Here is a 23742-nt window from a genome sequence, read left to right as displayed (position 1 = left end):
GTTTCCAATAACACAATTTTGCTATTTCCCAGAGCAGCCATTTTTTTATTTGAGCATTTTAGTTGCTACAAACCCTCTATTATCATGAGTAAAATTTAACCTACTCAGTGTTCTTCCAATTAGATCTCTAGTTTCCACTTAAAAACAAGTACACTTCCTCTTAGATAAGACAGCCCTTTCAAATAATTGAAATAATTTTTCCATTCTATATATTCCCAGTAGCTTCAACAGTGCTAACCCCAAAAGTCCATTGTCCAAATGTTTCTAGAAGCAAATTCATCTGTTAATACATAGATTTCAAATAATCTTCAAATAACTCATAAATATAGAAAGATATCACCTATTTCTAGTTGCTTGTACACTATCAATATTCCAATTATGCAGATATTTTAAAACTAGTAACATAAAGTGATGAAAAAATACAATGTTTTAAAATAATGAAAATCTTTAAGTACAAAGGGAAATAATATAATGAAGATTTGTGTATATATGATGTAGGTCTTCAACTTAATAATTTCCTATATTTAATCAGAACTCTAATAGAGCATGAATCATTACATGTATAGATAAAATCTACTTTGTATTTCTCCCCTTTCTTAACTTTTGCCCTTTCCCCCATAAGAGGTAATGACTTGCTTAAATATTTTATAAAAATTTACCACATTCTAAGCCACAACCAAAAATTCTATATACATCAAATAATCAATGTTTTACAGACTACAGACTACATTATTTACATTTTGATCTGAAATCAATAAAAAGTTATAAACAGGATGTGTATGTGAAACAATGTTTACTTTTGTAATGACTGCAGTATTCTGTTTAAGTTAAATGTGTTTACAAATCTACAACTACACAGCTTTTTAAACTAACACCAACAAAAGTGCATTAAAACTTTCTACTATATAAAATTTTCTATTTGTAAATGATTTACAGTTCTCTTCATTTGCCTTAAATATTACAGATTAGAATTTTAGAATATTGTGAAGCTTTTTTTTACAAACTGACACTTCTACACTTTAATAATATTTTTGCATAACATCTATTTGCCTTATATTAATACATTTATACTTGCTTTGACTTTGGCTACTTTTGCCTACCTTTTTAATACCTTATTTGATTTTTCATCTTTCTGTACACTTACGTCTCCTTTAACTCAAATATAGGTTAGTTTTATTCTTTTGTTCAATATGATACTGACGATATTTGCCTATTTTAGGAGAGATTTTTAAATTTTGATTTCTGATGTTTTGACATGTATCTATTATACTTCCTTGTTACCTTTTTATTCTTTCTTTTTTGTCTTATATTGTATTAACAACTTTTTATTTTTTCTTCTCTTTTTCCTGTGCTTGCATCAAATTATACGATTTATGTCTAGCACTTAATATATGAGTTCATATTTTTAACACAATCATTTTGAAAGTATGAAGTTAAATAAAATATCCATGCTTCTTCAAAATACATCTAGGACTTGGAGATGTTTTAAATCTTACACCTTTCCTCACAACTTACTTCTAATTGTGATGTCGTATTTTAGTTCTATTTTTATATCACAAAAAATTATTTCTCTTTCTCCTCCTCCTCCTTCATTTTCTTCTTCCCTACAGGTTTGCAAACTAACGTATTAGACCATACTAAATCTTGGTTATGTCCCTTATTCCATCAGGCTCCTTAGCCTTAGTTCCATGAGCAAATCTGCTAAGCAGATCTTCCTTTATATTCACTAAAATTCTCTAATAGAAATTATTATCACATCAGGATCTGTGTCAGAGTTTTGTGTAAACCTGAGGAAAAATAATAAAGTATTTTTAAATTTTATAATTTCATTGGCAATATAACACCTACATGGACTCTTTTATTTTTAGAAAATTGAGGGAATTTGGAAATATTCTGGTTGGTAATTAGTAATGGGTCACATTTAATGTTGATTATTTTTAAATTTAATTCCTGACTGTTATCACAAATTCATTCTTCTTCTGCTTGAATAAAGTCATCTTCTCCTTTGTGGTAAATATATTTGAAGCTAAAGCATAAAATAAACTCAGAGATCAGAGAGGTTTAAGAACATCACCTACCTGGCCAGCAGTGTCCAAGATGTCCAAGTAAGCTGGCTCATTGTCAATCCTGACCTGGGTCTTATAAGCATCTTCTGAAAAACACAAGACAACATTTACATTTAAATGTGACAGGAAAGGCATTACTAATTTTTAGATTTCATATAGAAAAATTTCTAAGTTACTAAGTAAGATAATCAGAAATATTACTCAAATAACATATACAGATTGAAAATGATATAAATCGGGAAAATTATAGGAGAAAGTGTTTCTGCTTATGGTGAAACCAAGTAGATTTCTCTTTCATCAGGAAAATTTTATGATCTGCAGTGCCCTAGTGGTGTTACCTAGAGAAAAACATGGAACAAATGTTATTAGTTATTTCCTAACAATGCAGGGCAAAATAGCGTCCTATCATCTTCATGGTAAAGGCCTGGATGCTTTATTAGAAGATCAGGAGTAAGATAAGATTCCCTGCTCTGACCTCCTTTGTTTAACATAGTCCTAGAAGTCATAGCCAGAGCAATTAGGCAAGAAGAAAAAGTAAAATCATCCCAATTGGAAAAGGAGTAAAATTATCTCTGTTCACAGACAACATGATCTTATATGTAGAACCCTAAAGATTACATACATGCAAACCCTAAATGAATTCAGCAAAGTTGTAGAATATAAAGTCAACAAGCAAAAATAAGATATGTTTCTATTGACTAATAATAATATGAAAAGACAATTAAGAAATCAATTTCATTTATAATGGCATCAAAATTAATTAAATACTTAGAATTAACAAAGGATGTGAAAACTTCTACATTGAAAATGGTAAAATGTTGCTGAGAGAAATTAAAGAAGGCACAAAATGTTGAAAGACATTTGATATTTATGGACTGAAAGACTGTTAAAATGTTCACACCCGCCAAAGGAATCTACAGAGTTAATGCTGGGTTAAACGGTAATTCTGTTTTTAGTTATTTGAGAATTTAGCACACCACTTTCCACAATGGCTGGACTAATTTTCACTCTCAGCAGCAGTGTATAAGCATTCCCTTTTATCTGCAACCTCACTGGCATCTGCTATTTTTTTTTTTTTTTTTTTTTGACTTTTAAGTAATGGCCATTCTGACTGGTGTGAGATAGTATGTCATTGGGTTTTTTGTTTGCATTCCTCTACTGATTAGTGATGATGACATAAAGGGATGTAGAATTTTATCAAAAGTCTTTTCCACATCTATTGAGATAAATAACCATGTGGGTTTTGTTTTTAGTTCTATTTATACAATGAATCACACTTATTGATTTGTATATGTTGAGCCAAACTTGCATCCCAGGGATGAAGCCTACTTGATCATGATGGATCCGCTTTTTGATGTGCTGCTGGATTTAGTTTGCTAGGATGTTGTTGAGGAGTTTTGCATATGGATGAACAAACCATAGCTGAGAGTGTGGGATCCAGGTCATGGGCTGCTTTATAGTACACAGCCAGGACCAAGGTCAGTGGGCCTGTTACTCAAGACAGAGAGGACCGTGAGCAGATAGTGATGATGGCAAGGTTAAGGCCAAATTTAAATATAGCTGAGTCCACAGAGAGATGAGGCTGTCTTTGGGTCTATAATTGGGAAGACAGTAAGTGAGCCTGCCACCTGGATTTTGGCCTGCCTTCTCAAAATCTTCATCCTTGGTCTGGGGCTCCACTAGAGTTTCACAACTTCCTACCTAGATCCCCAAGCTCCCACCATGTTCCCACAAAGTCATTTGTGAATGGCTGTCAAATTATTGTTGCTGTGGGGGAATATGAGCGGGAGATCTCCTATTCTGCCATCTTGCTGACATCATGTACCCCAATTCAAGATCTTTCTTCTATTTTAACATAAGCATCTACAGTTAGACATTTCCATTTTAGCACTGCTTTTGCTACATCCTATCAGTTTTAGAATGCTGTGTTTTCATTTTCATGCATTTCTGAATATTTTCTAATTTCCCTTGAGATTTCTTCTTGAACTCATTCGAAGTTTGAGAATTGGTTGCTTAATTTCCACATATTGTAAATCTTTCAGTTTTCTTTCAATTGTTGATTTCTAGTTTTATCCCATTGTGATTGGAAAAGATACTTTGTATCCTTTGAATATTACTTCCTACTTATACTTGAAAGATAAAGAAGGAGCACTTAAATTGAATAGGAGGAGTTAAGAGAAAGTGAAGCAAGAGAGAGAGAGAGAAAAAAAAAAGCAGATCAGAATCCCAAATGTTGAAAAGAGTATTTTTGAACAACAACAATAAAAACTTAATTTCAGTGTGGCTAAATCCAAGAGTTTAGAGAAGAAATGTTGACAAAATGTAAGAGATAAATCAGATTAACTTATGAATATATTTAAAAGAGTCATGTATTTGAATTAGGTATCTGAAGTCAGACTGCCTGGGTTTAAACCCTGGTTCCAGAATTACTAGCTGTCAGATTTTAGGAAAATCACTTGACATCTCTAAAATGTAGATGTCTCATTTGTAAAGGTACAATTATTTGTATTTGGGTCATGGAGTTGTTTGAAGGATTAAATGATATAAGGGGAGGAAGTCACCTTATATTTTGTGTGTAATAAATACAAGAGTATCTTGTATTTAAAAAAAATAATAAAGGATAAATATGTTCAGTATTATTAAGAAATGTGGAGTTCATTATATGCCATCTTCAAATGTGCATTTTAAAATGCTCACTCTGTCTGAAGTGTGGTGAGTGAATTGCAAGGCGGAAGACTAGAGGCACAGAAAGAAGATTAAGTAGATATGTAGTAATCCAGGTGAGAAATAATGTGTAAGATAATGGCATTAGGGTTGGAGGAAAGTTGGCAGATTTGCAAGATGTTTAGAAGGTAGAAACTATAGCATTTAGTGACTAATCAGATGAGAAAACAAGAAGGAGGAAGGTAGAAGAGAAGCTCTCAGATTTCTTGCATTTGAAGTTGGGCAGATGGGCATGACATTTCCTGAAAGGGGAGGCAGAAGGATAACCTCATGTTTAATTTTAGAAATGTAGACTTTGCCTTGCCTGTGGCTCATTCAAGTGAAGACAATAAAGAAACAGTTATCTGGGCCTGAAGCTCTGGATAAAGCTCTAAGGCTCTTCTTTCATTGTATTCATTGATGGTCTTATTCATGCCAATCTTATTATACACAGCCGGTTAAATATCTATACTTCTGTAAAACACAGTTTTTACATTATCTGTAAAACACAGCTGGACCTCCTGAAACTGGAAGTCACAAACTCCTAGAGTCTGGCTGCAATCTACATTTTGTTTTATGTAGCATTTATATTATAAGCAAAGAGCAAACTGAATCACTGCTAAAAGATTTTAGAACATCATCTGATTTTGGCACAACTCAATAATTATTCATACTATTGATTGTGAGCCACAAGTAAACAAATGAATTATTTTCAGAAACTGTTGTTGTAGAAAGTAGTAATGATCAACCACAGGAGGCATTTTTCCAATGCATAATGCTGAGTAACTCTCACAAATCAGATTATTGCTAGCTGTGGGAGATATGAAGACACACAAAAACACACATGGGCACTTACAATCATGGTCTCTACTCTCAAGGGGTTTGTAAAATCATGGTGGGAGACATACATATAAACACACATATACAATGAGATGTTAAAATCGCAAAATGTATAAGAGCATAAATCCCACTTCAAGGAAATTCATTCCTTATGACTGTGCTCCAGAAGGCAGGAGTTGTGGAAAGTATGACTTGCAGGGTGCTCCATCTAGTATGATTTTAGCAACTCTCAGCCATTCTAAATGTATTCAGCATATGGCCAACCACACAATTTTTCTATTTTCTATTCCATTGCTCTTTGTACATTCACTGATCTTCCTCTCACAAAAGAGAAATCTTGTGGAATCACTTGCAATTTATTTGAAGATGCATGGGGTTGTTTTTCAATTTCATAGGGAAATAAGAATAGTTACTCTGAAAAGGACTCTGTGACCCAAGGATTATAAGTGAATCTTTCAGATTTTGTGTTTGTTTATTTAAACTCAAAGCCCCAAAGAAGAGCCTGCTGAGGCCAGGGGCACACTGAGTAATCTAGGCGAGAACTCCTCTGTGTGATTATTTGAGCTCTAGATAAACCCAGCACATGAAACGTATATCAAATAAAAGCTTCTCTTGGGATCAGAAAACCCCTTAAAAAGGGACTTGATGAGAATTGGCTCGAAACTAAAGACAGACCTTTTATCCAAGGTTTTTTTTTTCTCTCTTTTAAAAAGTGTCTATCAGAGTACACATTTCATTGTGGGGAATCTAGGTCACCTGCCTGGCCTCCATAGAAACTAATCCTTTTCATTTCCTCCCCATAAACAATCTTTCTGTTTCCATTCATTCACTCCCTTTGAGACCACCCATGCAGAAATACACTGTCAGAAATACTCTCTTGAATGCATATAAACACTTCCCTGAATTTCAATCATCTTCCTATAGACCCAATCCTGAAGTGAACTGATTTATCTTCCCAAGCATGAGGCCAAATGTATACAAAGCTTTATCAGGCAGAAATGGTAGCAGCTGCCTGCTATATCATTTGCGCAGAAAAGCACACTGGGACTGCATTCTTGGAGGCACTACTACCTTAAAATTTATCTCAAAGTACTAATGTTTAATTTGAGATCATTTCTTCTCAGGATATATCTTCTCCACTGTCCCTCTTCAGCAGAATTGCTGAAGAATTGTAAGAAGAAATCACTAAAGTCCTGTATTAAAGCCTCAAATCTATCACTAAATATCTGTTATTGGTAAGCCATGAAACCTTATTTTTAAGATGGCAATAATAGTAAACACTAGTCAATGCATGGGAGTTCTATCAGGATCAATAAAAGTAGCACATAAGATAGTGCTTTTGAAAAAAGAAAGCAAAATTCAAACTCAAGGAATATTATGTTGTGAGTTTTATTTAGCACTGCTTCAAATTAGCCATGAAACTAAATTAAAACAAAATTATTTGTGCTATTTATATTTACCCATGTGAAAATGTTTTTCCCAAGCAAATCATAAACATTTTGGCAAGATATGTTTGCAATAAAAACCAGAAATATAAAGTATTTGATTAATTAAAAAGTATAAGGTGTTCTGGATAATTTTCCCAAAGCAACTAATATATTTTTTTTCAAAATAAACATATTCATTTAAATAATTTTAAAATACTTTAGTTGCAAATATAAAGCTGGGATAATATAAGACCACCAAAATATATAACTAAGAAAAAATACCAGAAATGTAATGGTAAATTTTCATTAAATGACTTTCACATATCTTAAGATGATTGAATACTACTTACATGGTTTGCCTCATAATCTGAAATATGTAATTGGTATTATAATGCAGCTGTTTTTCTATAACTCCAAGCTATTATACACCTCCAAGATATTAATCACTGGCCCAAATTTTTTAAAGGCAATAAATAGTACAAAGTCTCATAGAATCTATTTATAAGATCTTTCTCAAAGGATTACTTAAATAAATCATCTCAATTGTAGGTACATATGTGTGTGTGTGTGTGTGTACAGAACAGAAGTATCTAGCAACGTACTGTGCTGGACACTTTTTCTTGACCAAAATGTTAAATCATGGATGAATCAGCGTTGATACAAATAATTTGAGTATGTAATAGGTGCTGCACACTCAGAGGGCAATACAGTCTACACAGTTGAAAGGGCAGGTGTTTCCACCCATACTGAATTTATAATCTTGTGGGAACACATACAAAAGCAATTTCACTATGTTTTAATGAGTGCTACATTAGAAATATTTTGAAGGATGCTTGTTTAGGGAGATGTCAGAGAACACTCAGAGGAACTGATGTTAACCTAAGGTCAGTTCTTCAAGTCATGGACTGAAAACAGAGTTTGGAAGGAGGAAGACGAGGAGAGCTCTGCCAGGAAAAGAGAAAGGAAGTTAAATGAAATCTGATGTAACCCTTCCTTTGAGCCTAAACATTCAATGAAATGTCGTAAAAGTTTGTCGAAATGTTTGCTGGCTGTGAAAAAGGCTTGTAAAACTGGCTGAACTGAGTTTGTGGGATGACTTAGGGTAAAGAACAACCTTTCCTATCATAGAAGTAAAAGCTGAAGACAGGATGCCACAAGGACATAAGCCCTAAACATTCATAGGAATTATAAGGCAGGTCATGCATTTTTTCTCATCCTGCAATATTGATAATTCAGTACAGTTTACTTAGGTGTCTGAGAATAGGTCTCTGAGAAATAGGAACTTCGAGATTACACAGAAATTGAAATCTTTCCCCCAGAAATCAACTACCCCACTAGCTTCTATTTCTATAGATGGAATCTCCCTAGCATCAGAGGGATGCTGGTTGGTATCAACTACCCCACTGCCACTAGGTAGGTAATAGGGTAGTTGATACCAATCAGCATCTCTCTGATACCTCCCAGAGATTCCCAATGTCACTGCTCTGGAAAGTCTGCCCAACGTGGCCAGTCACACACTTTCTGTGGTGTTCACAGGCAGATTCTGCAGTGACCAGCACGCTTGTCAGAATGTCTGTGCTCCTGGACTCCTCTGTAGGAGGCCTTGCCGAGAACAGAAAACCCAGTGAGGAGGGGAAAGCTGGGGTATGTCCTGTGGAAACACAGAACCCTGCCTGGAGATTTGCAGGTACAGAAGACCACTACTGGAAGATGCCATTTTAAACAATGACTTCTCAGATCAAGGACAAGCAGATGGAGATGTACCTGACAAGGAATAATACTCATATTCTGAGAGGTGACATGGACCCCTGGCAGGAGTGTGCAGACGAAACAGCCAAATCACGCTCTTCCCCAAAGTCATTATCTACAGAAAATGCTTCAGGGTGTATCTCATATGTTGGAAATATTTAATCTTTTTCTTTCAACCTGAGAGAATAGAAGGATCCATTGGAAACCTAATTCTCTGGCTTTCTTCTGTCAAATAGATATGAGCAGCAGGACTAGGTCACAGTCACTGATGCTGAATGTCTCCAGTTCTTTGGTTCTGCCTCACTTAATTATTGTTTGGGGATGAAGGGAAAGAGGAAAAGAAGAAGATATTCCTCCTCCCCAGCACCTGGCATCTCGTTCTACCTTTTTTACCCCTCAACATACCCTTGAAAAATGGCTTTATGATCCTAAGACCATGACCTCTGCAATATTTGTCTTCCAGAGGTTTTATATGATAGAATGAGCTTAAATACGTATTCTTTCTTCACAGAAAAATAAAAAGAACTTTTATGATCAAGGCAATTGTATGAGTCTCAGAGTCTTAATGACTCTTCATCCTCATCTGATGGACCCTCGGAGAGGATTCCAATGTACCTCTGATGCCCATCGAGAAACTATGAGAACGTCTAGTGACAAAGGTCTGATTTATACTAAGACTGCTATTTCTGGGAAGATAAAATCGATGAAATTTTTCCTATTGTTCCTGCTATGTAAAATTTTAAACCAGGAGCCAATCATAATCCCAAAAGACACAATCCAAAATGCCATAATCTTGAATGTTGAAATACTAGAAGATCAAAATTCCAGAAATATAATTCTGGAAAAAAAAACTAAAAATATTAAAAATATATTCATTCATATTTTAAGGGAATTGTTTGGAGAAAAATATAAAAATATGACAGAATACTTCATAGGCCTCTTTAAGCAATAAAATAAGCAATAATAACATACATATTTTTGCAAACATAAAACACTCAGGTACATTAATGACAGTCTCAGGAATGTAACAGTTATGAGAAGAAAAACTATATTCATAAAGAAATAGGTCAAAAAGTGAAATGTATAAACACATATCACAAAAGTTGTTCATTGTGTGCGCATAGCTTTATAATTACAGTCCACTGAAGCACTGTCATGAACAGCCTAAGTACTGGCTAGATTGACTAGAATCCATGATGGGTCACCACCATGTATGTCTGAAGAGCTGAGATCTCAAGAAATTTTATATTTCACAAATGCAGATGTACAAAAAGGACTTCTCTTCATTGATGGTGGAAGGTTTAACCTTTTTACATTGAGTACCAAGAAAGCCAGTGTTGTAACTCCTAGTCTGAAACCAAAGCCTCAAGGCTTGAGGAGCTGCTGGTTTAAGACCTGGAGTACAAAGGCTGGTGAGCCTGGAGTTCTGAAGTCTGAAGCAGCAGAGGAAAAGTCTGTCTCAGCTCTCAGAGAAAGATCAATTCACCATCCGCATTTGTTCTCTGCAGGCCCCCAGCCAATTGGATGGTGCTGCCAACATTGATGGCAAATCTTTCCCAGCTAGTCCACTCAGACTCACCCAGTGATCTCTGCAAACACCCCCACATACACACCGAAAATAATGCTTTACCAGGCTTCTAAATATTCCTTAATCCAGTCAAGTTGACACCTAAAATTAAGTCCAAAAATCCACTCCTTATCATCTTGACACCCATACACGTTTCCTAAAACCATACTTAATGTCCAAATAAAGATAATTACAAGGTAATAGTTTCAGATAACATGATACAGTTATCCCATACTGTAATTATCAGGATTTTAGACTTTAGGGATTTTAGACTTTTGGGATGTAGATTTAGGAATTTTGATCTTTCAGGATTTCCACTTTTGGGATTATGGCATTGAGGATAGTGTCTTTTGAGATTATTATCCAAATTTACACTTGCTCAAAAATTAAATACGTATGTGTATATTGAACAAAACACATACATAATTTGTATGCTAAAAATTATACAATACTAATGAAAGAAATCAAATATTTAAATAAATATTATTTTTATAGATTGGAAGACCCAGTATAATAAAGATGTTGATTCTGTACAAATTTATGTCATGATTTAACAAAATTCTTATCAGAATTGCAGAACTTGTTTTGTATCTATAGCACAATTTATTAAAATATTTTATGAAAAAGGAAAGGATTTGGAATAGAATATTAAACCCACAATATAATGAATAGAAAGGAATAGGAATTTTGAAAAAGAAAAATAAAATGGGAAGAATCAGTTTACCTGATTTTAGGAGTTATCATACAGTTACAATAATCAAACCAATGTGATGTAGGCAAGGGTTACAGACACATAGAAAAATAGAATAGAACAGAGAATCCAGAATAAAACCCACAAAAATGTGACTGACTGAATTTTGACAAAGGCACAAAAGCAATTTAGTGGAGGGAAAAATATGCATTTTTAACCAGTGGTGTGGGACCAACTAAACCCCCATAGGCAAAACAAATAATCCTAGAGCTAATCTCATGTCTTTCACAGAATTAACCTAAATGAATCACAGAATTAAATATACGATTTAAAACTACAAGTTTTAGAGAAAAATGAGGAAATCTTCAGAATGAAAAACTCTTAGAATTAAATTTCTAAGATGACATATTAAGCATAGACTATAAAAAAAGAACTTCACCAAAATTTTAAAAATCAACATTTTTTGCTCTATGAAAGACTCCGTTAACATGAGGAAAAGACCAGCTAGAACAGTAGAAAATGTTTGCAAATCACATATTTGACAAAAAACTAGTATTTAACATATATAAATAACTCTCAAAACTCAACAGTAAAAGCAAACAAATAGGCAATCCAATTACAAAGTGATCAAAAGACGAGAAGGGCAATTTTCACCAAATATTATATATAGATGGCAAATAAGCACATGAAAACATGTTCAACATTATTAGCCTTAAATAAGTGCAAATTAAAATCACAATAAGGTATCACTACATACCTATCAGAATGGCTAAAATAAAAAATGTAGTGACATCACCTAATGCTGGTAAGAATGTATAAAAATTGGATCATGCACACATTGCTGATGGATACATAGAACGTTACAACCATTCTGAAGAACAGTTTGGCAGTTTCTTACAATAATTTAAAGAAAACTAATCATGCATGCATCATACAGAGCAACAATCGCATTCTATATGTATCGTACAAAATAGCAATTGCACTCCTGAGCATTTATTTCAAAGAAATGAAGACATGTTCACACATGAACACAAAGAAAGTAATGTTTTCATGTTGTTTATCTTAGCTTTATTCATAAGAGCAAAAAATTGTACACATAGCAAATATTTTTCAGTCAATGAATGGTTATACAAACTGTGATACAACCATATCATGGAATACTGTTCGATAATAAAAAAGCAGAGGAGTGGAGTATCACTAATACAGGCAATAAAGTGTGTGCATCTTTTTCAAATTTTTCTAATTGAAACATGCCAATCTTCATTGGTTAGAGACTGTATGATTCCATTGTATGATATTATTTAAGTGACAAAATTGTCGGTATAAAGAACAGATTTGTGGGTGCCAGGAATTGTGGAGGGAGAAAGGTATGGCTTCATAAGGTAACATAAGGGATCCTTGTGGTCAGTGAAATGTTCTGTGTCTTGACTATCAATATCAATATCCTGGTTGTGACACTTTGTTACAATTTTCAAGAGGCTACCATTAGGAAAAGTGCATAAGGGGATATGAGATGTTTCTGTATTATTTCCGGTTTTTATTTATTTTCATTTATTATAGTTTGACTTCCAAGAAGAAACAATCTGTATTATTTCTTATAATTCCATGTGAACTTATAATTATCTAAAATTAAAAAGTTTAATTAAAAATATCAGTATCCACTTATGTTTTAAAAACTCCAAATTTCCAAAAGCATATTAGAAAACTGGGCAGAGAAAGCATCTTGCTTTACTGATTACTGTCTGTCTAAACAAAACCGAAAGCTAACAACATGATTTAGAAAAAAATACTAAAATTATTCCCTCTGAGAGTGGGTACAAGATAAGAAAAGTCAGTATCAACAATTTTATTCACCTCATGCTTGTGATTCATACCTGCTTAGTTCTACAAGAAGAATGATGTGAAAAAAAAATGTTTAGCACAGAAAAAATGCCACTATTCATGAAAAATATTGTTTGGGCAGGTATGTAGAAAATTCAAAGAAGCTATAGAAAAACTAGATCAAATAAATGAATTTGTTGAGTTTTCTGGAAACAAACTTAGTAAAGAAAAATAAATTGATTTGTGAGTATAAGAAACAAAGAGATGGGAAATTAGATTATTTAATGATGCAATTTACTATAATATAAAAAATTATCAAATTCCAAAGAATATATTTTGTAAAACTTTTGTTAAGACTTCTAGTTAGAAAGCTATGAGATGTTATGAAGAAAATTAAAGATCATCTAAATAAGTGGAAGTATAGGTCATGTTTATGGGTTGGATGATTCAAGATTGTAATGATGTTAGATGTTCCCTAATTGATCTAGAAATGCATATCAAACAGATTTTGGGGTGGGAGCAGTGATGCACAAACTGATTCTAAATTTATATGGAAATGAACAGAGCCAAGAATTTGTTTAGAAAATCTTGGAAAAGGACAACAAGCTCTACCATGTATTAAGACTTACTATTAATTCATAGCAGCTAAGACAGTGTGATATTGGCACATGGGTAGAAAAATAAACAGAATACAGAACCTACACACTAATGAATCCTTTTTTAATACTACAGTTAGCATTTCTGAGCAGTGGAAAAAATCTTTCATTAAATAAAACTGTTAATTGAACATAAATATTGTAATTTATATATTGGATATAAATATTGGAAAATAATGGAATTTGCTACCTCACATTATATACAATAAAGAAATTTTAGTTAGATTGTAAATGTAAACATTCAAAAAAACAATAAAGCATATGGGAGAAACTTTAGAAGAATACCTTCATGACTTAGAGTTATAAATCTTCTTAATAACTAATATAAAGCTGCATAAAGTAAATGATTGACCACTTGGAATAAATTCATAAAAACTGGGCTACATTAAAACAAAAAAAAATTTGTTCATCAAAAATTTTTAATAAGAGAATGAAAATACGAGCCATTTTATGAAATAAAGTGGGTGTAACAACAAAATGTTCATATCCAGAATATGGTGTTTTTTTTTGTTTTTTGGTTTTTGGTTTTTTTTGAGATGGAGTGTTGCTCTTGTTGCTCAGGCTAGAGTGCAGTGGCATGATCTTGGCTCACTGAAACTTCTGCCTCTTGGGTTCAAGCGATTCTCCCGCCTCAGCCTCCTGAGTCACTGGGATTATAGGTGCCTGCCACCAGGCCTGGCTAATTTTTGTAATTTTTAGTAGAGATGGGGTTTCGCCATGTTAGCCAGGCTGGTCTTGAACCCCTGACCTCAGGTGATCCCTCCCAAAGTGCTGGGATTACAGGCATGAGCCACCTCGCCCAGCCCATATCCAGAATATGTAAAGCATTCCTACAAATCATTCACAAAAAGGCAACTGCCAATGAAGGGCAGGCAAGAGATTGAGGGTTAGCTTTATTTTCGGTTATTGTGATGGTAGTTTTTGGTTGGTTTGTTTGTTAATAATAACAGATAAAGCTGTTTATTTTTATTATTAAAATTATTATTATTTATTAATAAGGTTATTAATATGTATTATGTATTATTATTTATTAATAAGTTTATTTTGAGATGGAGTCTCACTTTGTCGCCCAGGCGGGAGTGCAGTGGCATGATCTCAGCTAACTGCAACCTCTGCCTCCTGGGTTCAAGTGATTCTCATGCCACAGCCTTCTGAGTAGCTGGCACTATAAGTGTGCACAACCATGCCCAGCTAATTTTTGTATTTTTAGTTGAGACAGGGTTTCACCATGTTGGCCAGACTGATCTCAAACTCTTGGCCTCAAGTCATCCGCCTGCCTTGGCCTCCCAAAGTGCTGGGATTACAGGGTGAGCCACCGAGCCCAGCCAGCTGTTTATTTTTCATAATAAACCAGAAATGTAAATTATTATTTTAGTAAATAAACTTAAAGCTGTATAACCTTATTAACAACCAATAAAAAGCAAATTAAAACAATCATATGATGCAAATGCTAACCTAACAGCCTGGAAATTTAAAAGACTATCAATATCAAATAATGGAAAGTTTGTGGTGCTATGAGAACTTTCGTAATACTACAGTTGGTGTGTAAAATGGTTCAACCAGTTTAGAAACTGTTTGAAACTATCAACTAAAGCTGATCCTACACATAACTTACGTGGCAAGCTGAATTATTGGTTTCAGTTATATATGTACACATATATAAGTGTGCGTGTGTGTGTATGAGAGCATAATATAAGTGTTTATATATGTGTGTATATGTGTGTGTATGTATACACACACGTATCATGGTCTCATGGCAAGTGGGTGTACTTCCCCATTCTTTGATTTTAGACTTGACCATGATAAAATAACTTGCATAATAAAATAATAATAGGTGTGATGTAAGAAGAAGCATGAAACAGGCATGTGAGGTGCAGCTCATGCTGCTCTGATTATTCCATTGCCATGGGAAAAACATTCCCACATCCTACTGATTTCAGAAGCAACCTGGATACCTATCTGAAACAAAGACGTCCCAACTCATCTACAGGTGTATGAGGGACACACAAAAGTTATTGTTACTACTCCGACTTTGTAGCAATGTGTTATACAACAAAAACATACTAGAACACTTTATTACAAGCAATTTCACACATCAGGGCTATATGTACATGTAGAGTTACACATGCACGGGAAAGGCATACATGAGAATATTTATATCACCATTATTCATACCATCCCTAAATTAGAAACAACCCAGATGTCTTAGTTCATTTGTGTTGCTATAAAATAATACCTGAGGCTGGGTGACTTATAAAGAAAAGAGGTTTATTTGGCTCACAGTTCTGCAGACTGTACAAAAGCATGAGGTCAACATCTGCTTCTGATGAGGGACTCAGAAAACTTCCACTCATGGCAAAAGGTGAAGTGGAGCAGATGTCATATGATGAGAGAGGGAGAAGGAGACAGGGAAAAAGGGGGCAGGCTCTTTTCAGCAAGAGCCTTGTGGGAACTAAGAGTAAGAACTGTGAGAATAGTACCAAGCCATTTATAAGGGATCCACCCCCATGACCCAAACACCTTCCATTAGGCTCACCTCCAGCATTGGGGATCAAATTTCAACATATGTTTGGAAGGGACAAATATCCAAACTATATCACCAGAGTGTATCAGTAGTAGGATGTATAAATCAGCTCCAGTGTACTCATAGAGTAGATTATCTTTGCTGTGAATTTTTTTTAACTATAGGCTACAATAATGTGTTTCAGTCTTAGAAACATAATGTTGAGTGAGAGAATCCAGACAGAAAATATACTTTACTTTGAAAAAAAATGTTTTAAAAAGAGAATTTTGTAAATTCCTGAAGTGTATGAAAGGATAAAATATTCACTTTCTCTAACTGTTCCTATTTTTATGGTAACACTATATCTGCACAAAATTAACTCATCATTTTTTTCCAATAATTTTCTTATTTTTCTCTAGTCTATAACAATTGCATTTCATATAATGACAATTTCTAGATAATTAGTCTTCACATTGAGTAAATACATTTCTGACAGTGTTGGTGAGTATTGGTTTTGGGGATGAAAAGCAGAATGATGTCGAAGGACCTTTCTGTTTAAAACATCTTTCTCATTGGCCTGGCAAGATGCCCCAAGTTCCACCTCTCTGCTTCATTCCCTCTGGTGAAGATAAGCCATTTTACTTCCAGGAACTCCCTATTAAAATGCAATAAAACTACAGGAGAGGTAAAATATTAAGCTATTATCAACCACAAACAGCTTACCCTGAGATTACTTTTGCACAAAATTAGCTGTCACAAGAGAAAGCGGAAAGCAGGGCCTGAGGGAATGATCAGAAGGAATGATAAAAGGAAAATGGAAGGGGAGAGAAAAACTGCTAATAGATTTAGGAGCAGAGACTAAGAGAGCACTGGGTGAACAGTGGAGCTGCAAGAGGTGGATGGGCTCCTGAGGACCAGAAAGCACCGCAGGTTAGGGCAGCAATCTGCTGAAGAGTAATGCATGCGTGGGAGAAAAAGGTTCATTCTGCTTTCTTCTCAAAACTGATGAACAATATACACGTTTTTTTCTTGTTCCCCAAGCTTGCTGAACACGGAGTTTTAATAAGTGAACCCCATTACACACCAAAGATAAATCTGACAGAGAGGAACATAATGCTTGCCTTTGTGAAGTTGGACAATCCTTAATTTGTCAGCTTCTCTAAGAGCTACAGAAACAAAACTTCCTCTATAGAAGGAGGACAAAATGTTTTGTTTCTGTTTTTGTTTTTGGACAATGAATGAGCTACAGTGAAGCTTAATAAACTTTTCTGTACATACAAATCTCCTGAGGATCTGGTTAAAATGCAGATTCTTTTTCAGTGTTGGGCCGGGACTGGGATTCTGTATTTTTAGTAAGCTACCAGACCATTCCATGCTTCTGGTTCAGAACTTACAACAGCACTATGCAACAGAAATATCATATGAGCCACATATTTTTCTAGTAGCTATACTAAAACAATAAAATGAAATGGATTAAATTAAATGTAATATATGTTATTTAACTCAATTTATCCAAAATGTCATTTGAATGTCTGCAAGCAATATAGAAAAATATTGAGATATTTTACATTAATTTTCTTACACTGAGTTATTAAAAGCCATGGTGTATATTACACTTAGAGAACATGTTGATTTGGACTAGTCACATGTCAAGAACATGAAAGTCCAAGTAGCTCATTGATACTGTGTTAGCCAAGGCAGATCTAGATAGAAATGATCACTTGTCGCAAAACCGTAGATCTCCGTAGATTCAAAATGTAGCTATAGAATATTCTTTCACAGCTCTTCGTGGCCTTTTTGATGAGACAAAACAATAATTTAAAATATTATACAAGTGAATGTCATCCCTACTTATGGTTTAAACTCCTACTATGTTTTAGGTAACTATTGCATAGTTTACTTTTTGTATTAGGGTTATCCTGAGAAAAAGAACAAGTAAGATAGATGTATGTACACACACACATATATTATGCATTTTCCAGCATATATATTATACCTTCTGTATTTACAGATATATATGTGTGTGTGTGTGTGTGTATACACACATATATATGTGTATATGTGTGTGTGTATATATGTGTGTGTCTCTCTCTCTCTATATATATATGAATTTATTGTAAGGAATACAATAATAGAGGCTAAGTTCTTAGATCTGCAGCCAATGGGCTGGAAAGCCAGGAAAGTCAGTGGTGTTTCTTGAAATTCAGTCCGTCTGAATTTGAAGGCCTGAGAACCAAGAGAACTAATGGTGTAACTTCCAGTTTAAACAAAGGAGAGGACCAGTGACCCCAGTTCAAGAAGTCGGGCAGTAGGAATTTCCTATTACTCAGCTTTTTTAGGACTTCAATGGTTTGAATGGGGCCCATCCACATTAGGACGGGCAATGTGCTTTCCTACATGCACAGATTCAAATATTACTGTCATTCAGAAACATTCTCACAGACACATCCAGGATAATGGCTGACCAAATGCCTAGGCACCCCATGGCCTAGTTGATTTGATGCATAAAATTAACCATCACACTTCCCTAAGAGGGCTTTGTGCATTTGCTCAGTTAGAAACTGTTACACTCCCTGTTGAACTTCTACAAAACCTTGCACATAACTCTGTTAAAGAAACTTGTTCATTCTGCTGTAATTATTTGTCTTAGTCTCAGCAGTATGAAAGCATGAAGCATGCCTTATTCATCTTTGTATATTCATTTTCTAGCATTCTGACAGGTACATAATAAGTGGTCAGTAAATTCAGTTTACTTTCTTCTCACGTTATATCTAGCACTCTGCTCAGTTTTTTCAGTTGTGATGCTTATTTAATTTGCACAACATGTTGTCAAGTATATATCAATATGTCCATTTTAAATATAAAAAAGAGGTGTTACACTTTACAATCAGAGCCAATAGGCAGTGGTTGGGAGATTAAGTCTGTTAGACACCAAAAGCTGCTCCTATTGTGCTACACTGTTTTTTTTTTTGTTTGTTTGTTTTGTTTTTTAAGACTAACCAAAGGAATATAGAGGTTTTCTTTAAAGATTTGGTGTTGTTTCTTAAATGAATTGAGTAAATGAACTAGACTCCCAAGTCTAGTCCAAGCTCAAATTAATATTCAGATATAAACAACAAAAAGCAGAACCATTTCTAAAACCACATTGACTAAAACACAGGAAAATCATGATACTGGACAACTGTTAAGTTTGTAACCCAGAATCTTTTGAGTCCTACCTTCCATGATTGAGACAGAAGCAGCAATGCACTTCCTCAGCCTCCTTTACGTAGAATTTACAGGCTCTTGTATCCAATGAAAATGTTCATTCAAATGTCAGCAATATAAGGATACCTGTGCCATGTGTATTTGAATATCTGGGAAGAAGACAGTGTAGGCAAACACCACTCCCATACACACTGGTGGCAATGACAGTTTCACTGCTGGGTTTGTGCAACCAAAGCATAATTTAGACCTGCTTCAGGATGTGTACTCTCAAAATTCACTTCTGTGTATCCACTGCAGGTGATGTAAGCAATATATACAAAATTCTTTCCAACTTTGGGCACCTTGAAATCATCCTAGAGAAAGGACTGCCCACACCACTTTACAGAAGACTTGAGTTTGGACACTCAATAGCCTGGTCATCCCTATGAAAATTATTTTTCCTGGACCTAGCTCTTATTTCCTCCTCCTTCTTTAGGCTTCTGCACCATGAGATATTTGATTGTTTCTTCTCTTCCCCAAAGCAGCAATTCTCATTTATAGTCTCTGTGTCACCTTTAAACATCTGGTCTCCATTTACCTTTCCACCACTCAGTGGGAACAGCCTGTTGTTTCAGAGATACGCACCAGAGCAAAAGACAAGGACACACAGCTACTGATTAATTTTTGTAGCATGTAATTCACTCCTTAGTTTTTCTCTCCCTTCTGAGGCAACGAATGTAGAAAATGTCTGCCACATGCGGAGACTGAGTGATTGGCACATGTTCCTTTCTATGGTTATGGGCTATCAGCAGAAACTCAAAGACGTATTTTTGTTTTTTAATTTTTTTTTCCTGTTCCCTTCTTTACTTCCCTTCCTATGTTCAAAATTATGACTGCACTTGGAGAGGAAAAAAAAAGCAATGTTGAGAAACCAAGGAAAGAGAAGTAAGAAAGAAAGAAAAAGAAGAAAGAAAAGGAAAGAAAAAAACATAAAAAAGAAAGGAAGAAAGAAAGACAGAAAGAAAGAAGAGGGGGAGGGAAAGAGGGAGGAAGAAAAAAGGAAGAAAGGAAACTGACCTGGAGTTCTTACCTGATTAAAAGTTTACCTTGTTTCATATTTTAATGCCAGAGAGACACAGCTAATGATGCTAATCTTGTATCCCATATGTGTTGTCATGGATTTCACCTACTCATTCAAAATATATTTTGAGCATCTACAAATTTGTTTTGGAGCATGATATAAACAAAACTGAAAAAAAATCACATCTCTCACATACTATTACGTAAAGGAAGAGAACTTAAAATAATAAAAGGTGATAAATAGTGAAGCACTAGTTTGCTATCTCAAGGTGTTCCCATCAAATCTTGGAAAATAGCCAGTGACTCCAAGAAGCTTTCAAATAATAAAGATGAGGAGTAGGTGTCAACATCTGGGATTTAAACATGCCTGATGATCATTGACATAGAGTTATTTTTCCATGTCCTTGACTACTGTGTTGAGAGAGAGAGAATTTCAATGAAAACCAATGGAAACTTTAGATTGTAACCAAATCATCTAAGCCACAGAACAATGTGGCTTGTTGCACACAGCTTGCAACAAGGCTCTGATGGTTTCACAATACATTTTTCCACTTAACTTCCAACTTCCATCCACTCACTGCTATTTGTCCTATTTTCTAAACACACAAGATTTTTTTGGGTTCTCTTAATAAACCATGGGATAACACACTTTCATGACATTGTTTTACTAGGAATGCCTTCTTCCACCTCTCTATTATGCAAAGTGCTGCTTATTAGCTTTAAGAACCACCTCAAATATTATTTTCTTTGTGAAGATTTGACTTACCCATCTGTCTCAAAATACACAACTACAAATCAATTTACTACATCTCTATAAGAACACTTTGCTCATAAGTAGAGATGCCTATAAATTCTTGCCCATACTCCCTTTTCAGTTTTGGCTCTTCTGTTTGTGAAACATAACCCTCTACTCTCTCACTGCTAAAATGTGTAATACTCTTTTTGCCCCACAAGCTAGGTCAAATAGATTGGACCAATACTAAGCACTTGGTCTTAGATAACAAGTTGAATCTGATTTTCTGGAAATAGGTTTTGGATTTTTTTTTTTTTTAAAGATCCCTTGGTGATTCTAATGTGCAGCCAGAGGTACAAATCACTGAACTAAAGGAATAAAGCTATACACTACATTGAGTCAATATTCAATGTCTCAAGAATGTAAAAAAAGAGATACAGAAATTAAATTACTAGGTATCAAGATCATGTATAGCCAGACTGGGCTCCCAATTTTGCCAAGTGGGTGTGCTAAAGCTTAGAAGGCTGCTCTGCCAGTCTGCAATGGTGTCTGCAATTAACGCCTCTTCATTCTTTTGCAGGGGTTGGGGGAATAATGTCATATATATAATAATAAAAGAGGTAAGTTTATAGGACTTTTACAAGGTAACATAGACTGTAAGTGCTAGATGATTGCAAACTGGGTTACTGCAGGGAATTTGTTGTTGGGAAGACCTAATTTGAGGTCCAGTTCTAAAATATGTCAACTCAATTTTTATCACCAAGGACTACAGATGTGAAGGTTTATTATAACAAAAGAAGAAAATAAATGTCTACCTCAATGTTTCCCCCTACTCCTTTCCCAAGTCTCGAAGAAAAGCAAATTTACAACTTCCTTAAGAGACAACTTTACTATTATTTTCTAACTTCAAGAAGTTCTTCAGTTTAAACTTCAATATCTTTATTTGCATCTGAGGCTGATCTCTGCTTATGCTATGATTTTTTCATAGGCACTGAGCAATAATAAAAAAATATATTTCATTACTTTGATCAGTTCATAATAATCTGACATTCATAATGCAGGTTCACTTTGTTAAAAAGGCTGACACTCATGGCCATACAGGTTGCGTAGAGTACAATTCTAGACGGTCCTGTTTCCTTAAACTCCAATGTGAAAGAAACTACCCAGAAGTGTGAAAAGTGAAGTCCCTGCCTATGAGAAAAGGCGAGAAGTGACATATTTACATACAAATGTGCATGACCATACATTTGCAGCTAGAGCAAATATTAGGATATTCATGGGGCAAGAGAAGTTGTTTCCACTGGAGAAAAAGGAGTCAAACAATCCAACTTGGCAAATTAACTGAGAGTTCCAAAGACAGAAATGGCCTAGATAATTATAAAGTGATCTGAGAGTAGAAATTGAATGCAAAACAGTACCTGATCCACAAAATCACTGAGGATTTTATCAGGACACTTGAAGGTTTTCATTTCATGACTTTCAGAGTCTAGAGAAGTTAAGATTTTCAAAAGATACAAAAAGACAATATATCCAGAAAATAGGTGATAAAAGGAGGAGGTTGTAATGCCAAAGAATGGCAAAAACAACAGACATCTTTAACTTCCTATTTCTTCCTTTAATAAGAGAATTGTATTGAGAATCAAAAGATCACACTAACATTTGTAAAGAAAGAATGAAATCTCAAAGTGTATTATTAGATTGTAAGGGAGTATGTAGCTACTGCAGTGGAGTGAAAAATCTCCTTTTTCAGATTAATGGCATTTTAAAGTTCAAAAAAAGTGTATAAATGACAGTTTGAACCATCACCACACAGGGTAATGTGCTTCATATAGGTAACTGACTTGCAATCTCAGTTGACAAAATGGAGAAGTATAACCTGAGAGAAAAGATAATTGGAGAGATTAGTAAATGTTTGAATTATTCTGTCTAGATTGATAAATGGTATATTGTTTTAGGTGTATAGAAGTTTTCTAATAGTTTGCTATAAATGTTGCCATGTGTCACAATTTGCTTTGCATTTTTATTAATTTTCACAGAGGTACAGAAAAATACATGTTCATATAGGAAGATGGTTTAAAACTGAGAAAGATGATGAATAGTTTAAATGATGTAACTGGTATTCCAAAGGTCCTTGACAGGGTTAAATAATCAACTGCAATAGGACAAGACTTCAATGGAGATTGGTACAATTTTCAAAGGATGTTTTCTTTTTCCTTCTTAATATCTATGGACAGGATAAAGAGATTTACATTCAAAATAGCAGTTATGATAAAAATGAGAATTTTTCTATTGATAAGTGATATGGTTTCTCTCTGTGTCCTCGCCCAAATCTCATCTCAAAGTATAATCCCCATGTGTTGAGGGAGGGATGTGGTGGGAGGTGATTGGATCATGAAGGCGGTTCCCCTATGCTGTTCTTGTGATAGTGAGTTTTCATGAGATCTGATGGTTTAAAAGTGTTTGGCAGTTCCCCGCTCCCACCCCCTTGCAGCCATGTAAGATGTGCCTGTGCTTCCCTTTTGCCTTGAAGTTTTCTGAGGCCTCCCCAGCCATGTTGAACTGTGAGTCAATTAAACCTTTCTCCTTTAAAAATTACCCAGTCTCAGGCATTTCTTTATAACAGTGTGAAAACGTACTAATACAACAGGAATCCCAAAAGAAGTCAATGAAGTGAAGTATTCACAAAAGCCAGCCAAACTCTCTTGGGCTATAGGGGGTTG

The 23742-nt window shown here is 34.7% G+C and overlaps 1 protein-coding gene across 6 annotated transcripts in view; it reads right to left on the bottom strand.

The window, feature by feature from the left end:
• RIT2 (Ras like without CAAX 2) overlaps positions 1 to 23742 on the bottom strand; it is a 436154-nt gene that overhangs the window by 238642 nt on the left and 173770 nt on the right. For all 6 annotated transcript variants that reach the window (XM_065533894.1, XM_005586822.4, XM_045378244.3 and 3 more), the window contains exon 3: positions 2079 to 2152. In XM_065533894.1, coding sequence (XP_065389966.1) covers positions 2079 to 2152 — 74 coding nt within the window. The remainder of the gene's footprint in view (positions 1 to 2078; positions 2153 to 23742) is intronic.

This window comes from Macaca fascicularis, chromosome 18 (genome assembly GCF_037993035.2).
Source record: "Macaca fascicularis isolate 582-1 chromosome 18, T2T-MFA8v1.1".
NCBI classification, from domain to species: domain Eukaryota; kingdom Metazoa; phylum Chordata; class Mammalia; order Primates; family Cercopithecidae; genus Macaca; species Macaca fascicularis.
The sequence above is the reverse complement of the archived record's forward strand: the minus strand, read 5'-3'. Positions and strand labels throughout refer to the sequence as shown.